General features: G+C 44.6%; 2 protein-coding genes across 3 annotated transcripts; one reads left to right on the top strand and one right to left on the bottom strand.

The window, feature by feature from the left end:
* Positions 1 to 258: 258 nt before the first annotated feature.
* On the bottom strand, positions 259 to 4,602 carry zic4 (zic family member 4). 2 transcript variants are annotated; one of them, XM_069667344.1, is made up of 3 exons: positions 4,176 to 4,602; positions 3,438 to 4,067; positions 259 to 1,472 (listed from the first exon to the last, which is right to left on the bottom strand). In XM_069667344.1, the coding sequence occupies exons 1-3, from the start codon at positions 4,600 to 4,602 to the stop codon at positions 1,030 to 1,032; spliced, it is 1,500 nt and encodes a 499-aa protein (XP_069523445.1). In that variant the 3' UTR covers positions 259 to 1,029. The 2 variants fall into 2 exon arrangements, with proteins under 2 accessions (XP_069523445.1, XP_069523444.1); XM_069667343.1 differs by having other exon boundaries at positions 3,438 to 4,602.
* A 3,800-nt stretch (positions 4,603 to 8,402) lies between these two features.
* zic1 (zic family member 1 (odd-paired homolog, Drosophila)) lies at positions 8,403 to 11,636 on the top strand. Its single transcript, XM_069667754.1, has 3 exons — positions 8,403 to 9,624; positions 9,995 to 10,158; positions 10,554 to 11,636. The coding sequence occupies exons 1-3, from the start codon at positions 8,664 to 8,666 to the stop codon at positions 10,749 to 10,751; spliced, it is 1,323 nt and encodes a 440-aa protein (XP_069523855.1). The 5' UTR covers positions 8,403 to 8,663; the 3' UTR covers positions 10,752 to 11,636.
* Positions 11,637 to 12,564: the final 928 nt, after the last annotated feature.

The raw sequence follows: 12,564 nt of genomic DNA, 5'->3' as shown, positions 1-12,564 counted from the left end.
AGAAAAAAAAAAACCTTTCGGTGCGGTTTGTTTCTTTGAAGTCTCACTGTTTCATCCAAAGAGCAGACTTTTTTCTGAAGCTCCCTCAGAGGCTGCGCGTGAAAGAAGCAACAGTTTTATAATTAAAATATAATTTTTAAAGACAGAATTTCTGCACACACCACATAAAATACTTTAAAAAAAACATAGTTGATACCCGGATGTAAGTTTCAGACATTTAAATGGCTCAGCTTTGTTTTCACTTTAGTCATACAAGATTTATTCAAAATACTCACAAATTACAAGGCAGTTCGGTACGCATTTTGAGTGCCGCTCGTTTTCAGATATTGAAAAAGAAAAATATATATATATATCGACGACAATGATACAAAATCACAAAATGCCCACTTTGATAAAACATTTATAATTTCACGGTCGTATATCAAATACTGCAGGCTTATGAAACAGTCAGACGTTGAGCCATCTGCACAAATGGGAAATAAAAAAAAGGCTGTAAACATGAAGAACTGCAGAGGAGACAGGTCCTTACAAAACACCAACACACCGAAAGTTACAAAATTTACAAATTTACACTTTTGCCCAAATTGAAACATGCACTTTGGTTCGATGATACAAAAATCCTTCGAGATCAGGTTGAAAAATAAATAAAAACATATCGAAGTCAAATTTACAAAATCATTTTACACCAACATGCCTAGCCTACAGTAAAAGTACCACATAGTCTATGACGGATTTACACGAGTGGACCAGTGGGCCGTTATAGGCATTGAGCCAAACTATTTAATCGCTGAGGTTTCAAAATATATTCTTTTTATCGTGCCTGGAATTAGCACGTCTTTACGGTTTACACATTTTCCCTCCAATGTGGTTTCAAAATGCGTCTCTTGGCTCGGGGTGTCTGTTTGGTGGCTCATCCAGAAAAAGGGGGGGACCAGTGGGCCTTTGCAGGCATATAGGCACCAAAGCCAAACTATTTTTAATAGTTCGGCTTTTGGCATTGTGTCACTGCTAGAACCGAGTCCAAGTGGGTTAAAACGCGTCCCTCGGTTCTGGGTTTCTGTACGGTGGCTCGTCTGCTGTCCCGGGCGTGGAGGGCCCGCTGGGTGGTGTCTGCGCGCCGCTGGCACCTGAACTGTGGCACACGTACCACTCGCTTAAATTCGCGGGCTGGGAGGAGGCTCCCACCGGCTCCGACAGCACCGAGGAGGCCCCTGGCTCCCGGCCCAAGTCTGAGGAAGGGGAGACCAGGGACGGGGTGGAGGACTCGTAGCCCGAGCTGGGCGGGGGGGACTTGCAGTGCACCTTCATGTGTTTCCTCAGGGAGCTGGGGTGTGTGTAGGACTTATCGCAGCCTCGCACTTTGCAGTTGTAGGGCTTATCGCTGGTGTGGACGTGGGAGTGCTTTTTCCGGTCGCTGCTGTTGGCGAAGCGTCTGTCGCAGCCGTCAAACTCACACTTGAAGGGCTTCTCACCTGTTAACAGTGATGGTGACACAATGAGAGATAGGTGAATAACTCAAGACATCAAAAAAGGGAGAGCTGACGTTCACCCCGGGGCACCACGTTATGCATTTAGGACATTGTTTTTATGTATATTTATTAATGTTTGGAGTTGTGAGATCATCCCAATTTGATAGAGGTTGAATAATGTAATTTAAATAAATTAAAAAAGTTGGTACTACTGTATGAGCACATAAAGCAACAAGTATCCAAAGATTTGGGAGCATAAATTAAAAAATAGAATAAAAGCAGCTACAGTTACAGCCACTTTGATGCTTTGTTGTTGTTTTTTAATGGCTCCTGCTACAGTAAACACTTTCCCTTTCTGCTTGCCCTTCTTCCCAAAGTTTGCCTGTTTGGACAGACCTGCCACGCGCCTGGTGCAAACAGGAGGGCTGTGAACCCCTACCGTCCTACGTCTATACCTGGCGTCTGCATGCATCAGGGCGTACGTCAAAACAGACGTAGCAGGCCTAAACTGTAAATAACGATAAATGAAAGTAGCCAGGCTGCATATAACTGTGTGCGTCTGTCTGGGTCTGCCCTGGGTCTCATTCTGCGTCTTAATAAAGAGTATTTCTACCTGATTATGACAAGGCAAAAAGGAAAAAAAAAAAGACAATCTGAATAAATTACACGGAAATCATCCAGTGCTGATTTTTCTCCTCCGATTAAAGCTTTTGAGAATATGTAATTGCCTCTGTCTAATTACACTTGCGGGTTGAATATCAATTTGACCTTCAGCTGTTGGGTTGAGAGAGCCAATCAAGGATATTAGTGTCGTACAAGAAAGCGTCGAGGAACAGACCCCAGGGGCAGCCCCAGTCATAAGCACACTTTCGGATAGGTTTTAAACATGATACCAAAAGACCAGGCCCCTTGGGAGCCAACACACAGAAATAATTTAACAGATTTGTACTTAGGTAATGTGAGCAAATGATATGAATAATACATAGGGCGCAGAAATGGAGCAGAGGGGGGAGTGCGCCATGCAGCCACCGCAGAAAAAGGAATGTAATCATTGTGTTCATTTACAAGTGTGACTCGACATTTTGAGGCCCCCTTTTTTTTTTTTTTTCCTCTTCTTCCCCTCCTCTCTAAAGCTCCACGTCACTGGGTCACAGAGGCAAGCAGCCATATTGTGCCATTATATGTTTTTAAAGTTAAATCAGAGGCGCCATTGTGGACACGTCAGTCATTCTATGGACGCAGGCAGCTCTGCCAACCTGTTGGTGAATTATTTTAGGCTGTGTGCACTTGTCAACTTGTTGCTTTAAGGCTGAGCATTGCAAAAATGTGTTGCAGCCTGCATGCAAGTCAGACCACGCTGTTGGAATATTCAGATAATAGAAGGTTTATGCGTAAAAGCTTCAAATGTAATAACGCAACAATACAGGCAACATAGTTGTAGTTGTAGCATGCACAAAACAGCTTATAAACAGAGCAACAGGTGGCTGATGGGAAAAAAAATTACAAAATAAAAGCACCATCTTAATGTCAGAGAAGATGCACCTTTCAAACTTTGCTGCCACTCATTTCCACCGTGCACAAAGCCGCATGCACGAGACCTGACGTGGGCCTCAGTCTTTGCAAACAAGAGGTCGAACCGTCAAACGCTTGAGTGAGCTGTACTTTAATCCCCCAGAAAGAGAGCTCGAGCCTTTTGTAAAAAAAAAAACTAACTTGCGAGTATGCTGGTGCAGCTCACAACAAACAGGTGGCCATGCAGTGGCTGTCGCGCGCAGCACACACTGATTAATCGCCCATCACAGTGATTATTTAATGCGTTAAATTAAAAAATAAGGTAAAAAATTATGCAAAGCATCACTTAGCTGGTGTTGGATATCATGCAAAGCCTGAGTTTTATTTTAACACGTTTATAATTTTAATTGGCACATTTTCTGCAGCATTTCTTATTTTCAAAATATTTTCACTGACCTGTGTGCGTCCTTTTGTGGATCTTCAGATTCTCGGATCTCGCGAACACTTTCCCACAGCCAGGGAACGGGCATGGAAACGGTTTCTCCCCGGTGTGCACTCGAATGTGATTCACAAGTTTGTACTTGGCTTTAAATGGCTTGCCTTCCCTCGGACACTCTTCCCAAAAACAGATATGGTTCGCCTGCTCGGGTCCTCCGACGTGCTCCACCGTCACATGCGTTACCAGCTCGTGCATGGTGCTGTAAGTTTTCGAGCAAAGTTTCTTCGGCGAGTGCTCCGGCTCCAGCCACTTGCAGATGAGCTCTTGCTTTATCGGCTGCCTCATGTAGCGGAAAAACGCGCCGGCTCCGTGGTGGTGGTGGTGGTGGTGAGCGCTCAGATTCATGTTCAGATTCAGTCCACCGTAGCCATGCAAAGGCGAGGCGGAGAACGGATCAGCCCTGGAGCTTGCCACTTGACTCAAGTGATCAGACCTAACGTACATTTCTCCAGGTAGTCCTAACCTTATTTGTCCATTCAACGCTTGGCCACCCGGTGATCCGCTAGAAGGCTGGTCGTGATGGAGTCCGGAGAAGAGGGTATGGTTCCCAGCGTCAGGGTGGTGACCATAGTGTCCGGGATAGCTACCTGTTGTTGAGACAAACATTCCGTGGTGAGAGGCTGAACCAGCAGTCTGGTCAGTCAGCACTGGCATGGCTTGAGCTGTCAGATCTCTCCGGATGAGGAAGTCCCTACCTGCGGATAAAGCCTGGGCCGTGTGAGACATAGAATAGGGCACCGATGTCGCCTGAACCGGGCCAAAAGCTCCCGTTTGACTGGAGACCACTTCACTGTGGCCTGCCATATGATGATTGTGGTGGTGGTGATGGTGGTGGGGATAATGATGGGCTGGGCTGATTTTGAGGGCCGCGGAGTGCCCCATGTGTTCTGGCCCGAATGGACTCGGCCCCAGGCGGGGTTCCGCAGTAATCTCCCCAGGGTGCGAGTGAGCCATTGAGTGTGGATGGCTGCTGAACCCCGGGAAGCCTGTCACGCTCTGAGGGGTATGGTGGTGATGATGGTGATGGTGGTGAGCCCCTGCCAAGTCAACTAATCTCAGCGCCGTGTTCCGTTTGGAAAACGTAGGGTCCATCACGGGGCTTCCCAGTGCATCCACGCTCATTACTTCCTAATTTTAGAATAACTTGACAGCAGGCAAAATAATAATGATGATGACAAATATATTTTAATCGCAGAGAAAAATAAAGAAAAAAAGAGTTTATAAAGTTAAGTCTATCTGCAGACTACATGGAATCCCATTCGGTTGAGAGGCAGCAGCAGGACGCTTTGATACTGAATAGAGATTCATGGTAGGCGCTGCAGCCCGTGGAGCTAAACAATCACCCTGCGCTCTAATTGGTCAGAGCCCGGTGATTGACGTCACCAGTGACAGTTTCCAACGTGAAGAAAAATGTCTTAGTGACAGCGAGCAGCCAGTGCGCCTGCGCGATGCCTCAGGCAACGCTTGAGAAAAATAGTTGTTATGCAAAGGTTATTGCACAATAAAAGTCCCAAAAAGTTGATCCAGATATACAGCCGCCGCTCTTTTGTCGCAGCGAACAAAAGCTGCGCGGCTATGAAACAGCAATTTCCCCACTTTGATTATGCAATTACAAACCAGACTGCCTCGCAAGAGCATGCATATTGTCAGTCTAAAAAGTTGTACGGATCATAAATAATGCAGTGATATCTTTATTTGCCCTGCAACGAGTGAAGAACTACTTCACGTACATATCACGCATGACTTTACGCACGTAAAGATCGGCGTCAGCGGAGAAATACTCGACAACTTTACCAAAGGAAAGCTCCACGTGGGAGTTTAAAATAGTCCTGAGTACATACCGTTAATATGCGCTTTTATAAACACATATTTACATATCGAGTCGTTTGCTCCTCCGCGCGTTCGAAAGCGATGACTCCGCGCTCTGCTCGCTGGGATCCGTGTGTGTAGGAAGTGTGAGCAGGGCGAGCTGTGGCCATTGTCCCGAGGAGGAAAAAAAAATGTAACGGACGGGACCTGTTGTTATGATCCAGGGTAATTTTGCTTTAGACCCAGGACGGCAGCAGATGAGGGTCACAGGAGGTGGTGCCGTTGCAGAGTTAAGTTCAAAATAAAACGTGTGTGTACTGTAAGTATCGGTTACTGCAATATTCTCCTACAGACCTCAGTGTGGTTATTGTCTGCTTTTATTTGGAAGGTTTTCAGTTATGATCATAACTTGCTGTATAAATTATCTAACTCTCAGTGTTTATTATGTTTTCATGGACTTTGTAGAATAAATTTAAAAAGTTTTAATGGTTAAAAATTAAGTTATTAAAATGTTGAGTAATGTCTGCGTGTGACTGTATGCAGATTAACATCTTTACGCAGTGGAGTTTTTATATAACTAAAATAAACAGCTGACATCTTAACTTTGTTACTTACATATCACAAACAGGCAATTAGGGATATTTTTTCTTACATTATTAAACTCTATAATTAATAGTTAGAGCGTCACGAGCTGACCTGTTTGGGTTCTAACCTGCGCATTGCAACCAAAAGTGTGTTACCGAACGCTTTTGATTTTTAGGGGGGGATGTTTAGACGCTTAATGTTTGCAGAGAAAAATAAAATAATGCGCGAGGTGACCTTAAAGGAGGTCACGTGCGGTGTGACTACGTTGATGTCAAATAAGAAATGTGATTGTGTGTGTTATTAAACGTCTGCAGCGGTCAGAAGTCATTTGAGAAGCCTTAAAAAACTGCAACATAAATGATGAGAGGCGCTCATCAGAAGCTCCTCACACTTTTTAATTTCGTTGATGACAAAATAAAAGTGACACAATCTGACATGAATGCATCCGTTTCCAGATATAAACCAAAGTCATTTATTAATATACTTATTTATAGGACATCCAGGCGCTTGGCTAAAATGTTTCACATGAAAAAAATAATCCAAATACAACTTCCCTCCTGCTCATTCCTCTGAATTGACTCGTCAAAATCGTTGCTGACAGCGTCACATCCAGCACGTTAGAAATGGAGTCAATATTTTGAGACATGACGGATCCAAAAGATGTTTATTAAATGGCCTTTGCGCACGGGGTTCATGAGGCTCACAGCTGTAGCCTTCAGAGGCATCACAGCACCAGCGTAATGCAAAACTTTGAAGTGCTATTTCGGGTCCCAACTTGTGCATGCATTCACTCTCTGAGACAGGCAGAGCAGGGGAGAGGTATGAAATAGCAAACACAAAGAGAAAAAGCTGCATATTGTCGAGAGGTCTCATAAAAGGCTGCTTTGGTTTTTGTGGCTTCCACTCTGAATCCTAAATTGTTCCTTGTAGCCATTTTAAATTCTACAGTATAGCTCCAGCATATTTGATCACTAAACTGTGACAGGCTTTTTAATTAGGACGCATGTTTTACTTTTACGCACAAGAGTTAAATGTATCATCTTTACGCACATAAACTCCTTCACTTCTGCACATTTCTAAGGAACTCTTTCTTGACACAATTTACAATTCCAACTGCTGCCACTCGGATTATTTGACTTTTTCTAATGATATGTCATTCTTACCGTTTTCCACCTGTTGAAAGATCCCTCCAAAATTTGCACAGCAAAGTAGCGAGCTACCTAAAAACGCCGGCTCATGTTAGGAACTACTTGTTAAGTTGAGAACACCAAAACTTCCCCTCTTTCCCTGGTCTCTTAAGACTGACTTGCAGAATGCCTTGCAGAAACTAGCCTGGTAGCCAAGACCATATTTTAATGGTTTGCATGGCACGTCTGTGCATGTGGCTTTGAACTCTAGCAGCCGGAGGTTCCTGCAGAGAGCGCCGCAAATCCCACTTGATAACTTCGACAACCCACAACGTTTTGCACACAGGCCACGCATCACTGACCTGCAAATAGTAAAAAATAAAATGAGTAGGTTGCACAAGCAGAGTCAGTCCGTGATGGATACATTTGGCTGGTGGATCCAAGTTTAAAAAACTGGCCCCTAAATATTCAAGGTAACCCTCGTGGACGTGGGGCGCTCGCTGGTGAGCATGATGTGGAAATCGAAAGCACAGATGTTGCACTGGTGCGAGCTGAAACATTGTGTTCATGCAAAACACGCGGAGCGCAAAACAAAATGTTATGTGGATCCTTTTATAAGTTAATAAAAGTGGCTCTTTAAAGAGAGTGATAACAGTGTGCAGATTTTATATCAAACATCAGGATTTCCAATGAAGGGTTCTGAGAAAAGACGCGAAGCGGCCTCTGCGTGCGTGCGCCTGACGTGCGTAATGAGGGACTACTTTTTAATGCGTTAAGGTTTGTTTACAATCCTGTCAGACAATGGTTAGAAAATAGCAATAAATTCAGACTGTTTGATAATGTTGTCCGGAGGATTGTCTTTTTGAATCCATCAGGATCCAGATTTTTGGTGTTTTAATCTTTCATCAGGCAGACACACAGATAGATCATGTCAGAGATCTTAATTGCGCAAAAACGTTACAACACCAAAGGGTTGTTTTTTCCTCAGCAGTCCAACGTGCCCAACTTAACAAAGACAGTGTTACACATTTGCTTCCTATTACTGCAGTATGTGGCTGCACAACGTGCTTTGACTCTCCACAAGGCCGCTTCTTGTCTTCTCTTCCTCAACTTTTTTGTTTTGCTGTTATTCAGCCTTTTAACCAAATCCACAGTCAGCAATCTCACAATATCTGGGATTGATGATGCAGAGAGGCCAATAGAAGCGTGGGCCCTGCACCGTGGATTGTTATTTGGTGAGTGGATGTTATTGGGGGGAAAGGGGCTCCTCCAATGGGCGCGCAGCTCCGGCTCCACGTGACCACCCCCCTCCTCTCCCATTCATCAGGGCTGGACTGTGTTGTCTTTTCAATTCATTTATCTGCAGGAATGATTGCGACTATCAGTCTAGAGCTCACCGCCTGACTGAGGAGGTGAAAGTTGCGCCACAGGAAGATAAACCGCAAAAGACAATATTGCATGTATACATGATTCCGCGCGTGCATCGGATGAGCGGTATAGGGGAATTCCTCGCGTCTTAGAAAGTAAACAGAAAATCGGTGGATTGGAGAGTTTGCTCAGTCGAGTGAGGTCCAAGAGATAGAGAGAGAGGGGGGAGGAAGAATATCTGCGCGTGAGTTTTTGATTTCTGCTCTCAGTCGTCTCGGCGAGTCTAGACTGAAGATGCTCTTGGACGCAGGACCGCAGTATCCCACCATAGGAGTCACTACTTTCGGCTCCTCGCGGCATCACTCAACAGGCGAAGTCACAGAGAGAGAAGTGGCGTTGGGGATAAATCCGTTCGCAGATGGGATGGGCGCCTTCAAAATAAACCACAGCTCCCACGACATCGGCTCCGGACAAACGGCGTTTTCATCCCAGGCGCCCGGCTACGCAGCTGCCGCCCTGGGACACCATCACCACCCGACCCACGTTGGCTCTTACTCCACGGCGGCGTTCAACTCCACCAGGGACTTTCTCTTCAGAAATCGGGGTTTCGGGGACGCCGCTGGCGCGCAGCACAGTTTGTTCGCCTCCGGAAGTTTCGCAGGGCCACATGGACACTCAGATGCAGCGGGACACCTGCTCTTCCCGGGGCTCCACGAGCAAGCGGCGAGCCATGCGTCTTCCAACGTGGTCAACAGCCAGATGCGGCTGGGCTTCTCGGGGGACATGTACGGACGGGCCGACCAGTACGGCCACGTTACGAGCCCGCGGTCCGACCACTACGCCTCCACCCAGCTGCACGGCTACGGCCCCATGAACATGAATATGGCCGCACACCACGGAGCAGGGGCCTTCTTTCGGTACATGAGGCAGCCCATCAAACAAGAGCTCATCTGCAAGTGGATCGAGCCGGAGCAGCTGACGAACCCCAAAAAGTCGTGCAACAAAACTTTTAGCACGATGCACGAGCTCGTGACCCATCTGACGGTGGAGCATGTGGGGGGACCGGAGCAGACGAACCACATCTGCTTCTGGGAGGAGTGCGCCCGAGAGGGGAAGCCGTTCAAAGCCAAATACAAACTTGTGAATCATATCAGAGTACACACCGGAGAGAAGCCCTTTCCGTGCCCGTTCCCCGGCTGCGGCAAAGTGTTCGCACGATCGGAAAATCTAAAAATTCACAAAAGGACTCACACCGGTAAGATCCGCTCAGAATGAGACGCGTTCACTGCCTCTCCACGCTGACAATATCACAGCCAGAATATGCATGCGATCCGGATTATTATTTATTAGGCAGATGGAGTTTCTTCTCTGGCATTCAGTGCGCTTGTCAACAGAAAATAATTCATGTGTGTGTGTTTTTAAGTCGTGCTAATTTATATATTTAAAGCCTTATTTATGATCCACAATTAAATGCAATAAACGTGCCTAACCTGCAGGCGAATATTACGCTTATTTAAAACAAAACATTTATTTTTATCTGCTGGAAATAAATTTAATAATTAAGAAAAAAATATTTTGAAATCCAGTGTTCACCCCCTTGTGTTTGTGTTTCTGTCTTTGTTCAGGTGAGAAGCCTTTTAAGTGCGAGTTCGAAGGCTGCGACAGGCGGTTTGCAAACAGCAGCGACCGCAAGAAACACATGCACGTGCACACGTCGGACAAGCCCTATCTGTGCAAAATGTGCGACAAGTCCTACACACACCCCAGCTCCCTCCGAAAACACATGAAGGTAAAAAAAGAAAAAAAAGAAATGCATGTGCTTTTATTTTTTAAATATATTTTCAAAATAAAATGTTGTACCTGCAATTTGTTTATTATGTTTTTGTCTAGAGTGGGAATTCTGTGAGAGCAGGCTGCAGCTTTTATTGTGGAATTTGACAAACATAAGTTAATGTGCCTTGACACTTCCTTTCTTTCTTTTCTGTCAACCGAGAAATGAGATTAAGATCTTAATGAGAGTAATAATGTTTTGGGTCTGCTTTGTTTAGGATGTTCCAATCAGTCAAATTAAGACTTTTAATTCGTCCTGATGATTTTCTTATGTCTTGTATTTGCACAAAAACAAACAGCATATGCAGTATGCCTTTTGTAATTTTCTCTCCCCCCCCCACCACATTATTGAAGGTCCACGAGTCCACCAATCCGGGGCCGCAGCCGTCTCCAGCGGCCAGCTCAGGGTACGAGTCGTCCACACCTCCCACCATAGTGTCCCCGTCCACAGAGAACCAGAGCAGCAGCTCCATATCACCAGCAGCCTCAGCAGTGCACCACACGAGCAGCCACAGCACGCTGACGTCAAATTTCAATGAATGGTACGTGTAAATATTTTTGAAAAAGAGAGGAAAAAAAAAAGACTGATGCAGAATTTAAAAAAAAAAGAAAGAAACACTGCTTGGGATCAAAAGACTTTGGACTGAGAGAACCCGGGGAGGCCCACGCGATCAGTGACAGGCTGGTTTAATGTCGCAGAGAGAATGCATGGACAAACAGGAGGCAAGGACAAGAAGTTTAACTTTTTTCCCTCGATATTTCTTTATTTTTACCGAGAGACTTGCTCAAAACGAGAGCTCAAAAACAGCATGCAATCTGCGGGCCATGAATTTTTGTACATAAGGATTTCACCAACATGGGGGAAAATGTAAGATTTTATTTTGTAAATATCACAGTTTAAGGGAAATTTGTGAAAATGTGGTCCCTAGATATATGGAGATGGTTTTAAGAATATTGCGATTCATTGAACAGAATGTTATAGTTGTGAACCAAATGTGAATTATTCAGTATTACTACAGTCTACACGTCGACCTAACCGACTCTTAGTATTAATGTGCTTTTGTAGCAATATTCAGTGCAACATTTTCGTCCCTGGTCCAGTTTGAGTAGCACAGTATCATTGTTGTTATTTAATGTCATGTCGATAAATCGTGTAGTGGAAGCCTGAAAATCCGTGTCAACCTGTTTATGTACGTGATAAATATAAAAAAAAATCTCTGTCAATTGCTTTGTCTGAAAGGAAGTATTATTATTACATGTAAGTAGCTCAATTTTCCATATTTATCCGCATGTAAAGGAACCGGTAACATGTTAGAAATGATCGGTATTTATGGAGAAATGCGCTCGTATGTAAAATTTAGTTTACAAAAAAATGTTTGGATACATTTCGTACTATATTAAAGGATTAAAAAATACCATAATGCAATGCGTTGGAGATTATTGGTGTTATTTTGATAAAGGGTGCATAAAAATAGAAGAAGCTGCAGCAGAATTTTTACAACATAAAATGCATTTTGTTCGGTTTATATTCGAACATTATCGCATGTTTGTTCCTTATGTGTGTGTGCATGCTTTTAGGAGTGTGTGTGTTACGTTTTTTAACGACAACTTCCCTGACAGTCAATAAGAAGTGAATCCACTCCCTCCTCCTTCTGCATCTTCTGTTTATCCAAAATTAACATCCAACACTTTGCCCTCCAGTAATGTGCAAATTAAATCGATTAATCACGGAGGTTGTTCCTCGGTGTAAACCCCGGAATAGTTTGTTACTTAATTTGTTCGGGAATCTAATTTTCCAATCTAATTTATTTTCCTCGTCGGCCGTTTGTCGGATTTCATAGAGTTTGAGGGAGAGCTGAGGAGTCAGTGTGGCCCCCTCATTGTCTCCTGGCTGCAGCTTGCTTGCTTGACCGCCCCATTAGGCAGAGATCACATCAGCAGCCTGCCTCTGATCACCGCCAGTGTGCACGGAGCCGCGATCTGTCAGTCTGCAGCCCTGTCACCAAATGCTCTTGTACGAGGAGCAGCGAAAATGTGAGCGTAAAAAGAATCCACACAGCAGCAGCAGCAGCAGCAGCAGCACGAGAGAAGTGTGTGTGTGTGTGTGTGTGTGTGTGTGTGTGTGTGTGTGTGTGTGTGTGTGTTCGCGTGCGTGTGCGCCATCAGCCAAAATAAAACAAAACGCAACACACACGACTCCCGCCATCTTAGATGATTTGTCGAAATGTATTGAAATGTATTCATATTTTCTTTTCACGGACTATTAAATTTGGAGATAAATGAAGGATGGTAATAAAATGACTTTTTCGACTCTATTTAACACTATCTGTCTGCCGTGGAGAGAAAAACACGCCGCGTGAACTCG

The sequence above is a fragment of the Semicossyphus pulcher genome, unplaced genomic scaffold (assembly GCF_022749685.1).
Source record: "Semicossyphus pulcher isolate SPU_LCO1_2020_fin unplaced genomic scaffold, fSemPul1.0.p SCAF_18, whole genome shotgun sequence".
NCBI lineage: Eukaryota > Metazoa > Chordata > Actinopteri > Labriformes > Labridae > Semicossyphus > Semicossyphus pulcher.
This window is presented reverse-complemented; position numbering and strand designations above follow the sequence as displayed.

Excerpts from the sequence above, each read along its gene's own strand:
- zic4 (XM_069667343.1), bottom strand. The coding sequence starts at position 4,602 with ATGAGCGTGGATGCACTGGGAAGCCCCGTGATGGACCCTACGTTTTCC. Across the intron at positions 1,473-3,437 it reads CCACAAAAGGACGCACACAG|GTGAGAAGCCCTTCAAGTGT; the intron begins GTCAGTGAAAAT and ends CACTGTTAACAG.
- zic1 (XM_069667754.1), top strand. The coding sequence starts at position 8,664 with ATGCTCTTGGACGCAGGACCGCAGTATCCCACCATAGGAGTCACTACT. Across the intron at positions 9,625-9,994 it reads TCACAAAAGGACTCACACCG|GTGAGAAGCCTTTTAAGTGC; the intron begins GTAAGATCCGCT and ends GTCTTTGTTCAG. Across the intron at positions 10,159-10,553 it reads CCCTCCGAAAACACATGAAG|GTCCACGAGTCCACCAATCC; the intron begins GTAAAAAAAGAA and ends ACATTATTGAAG.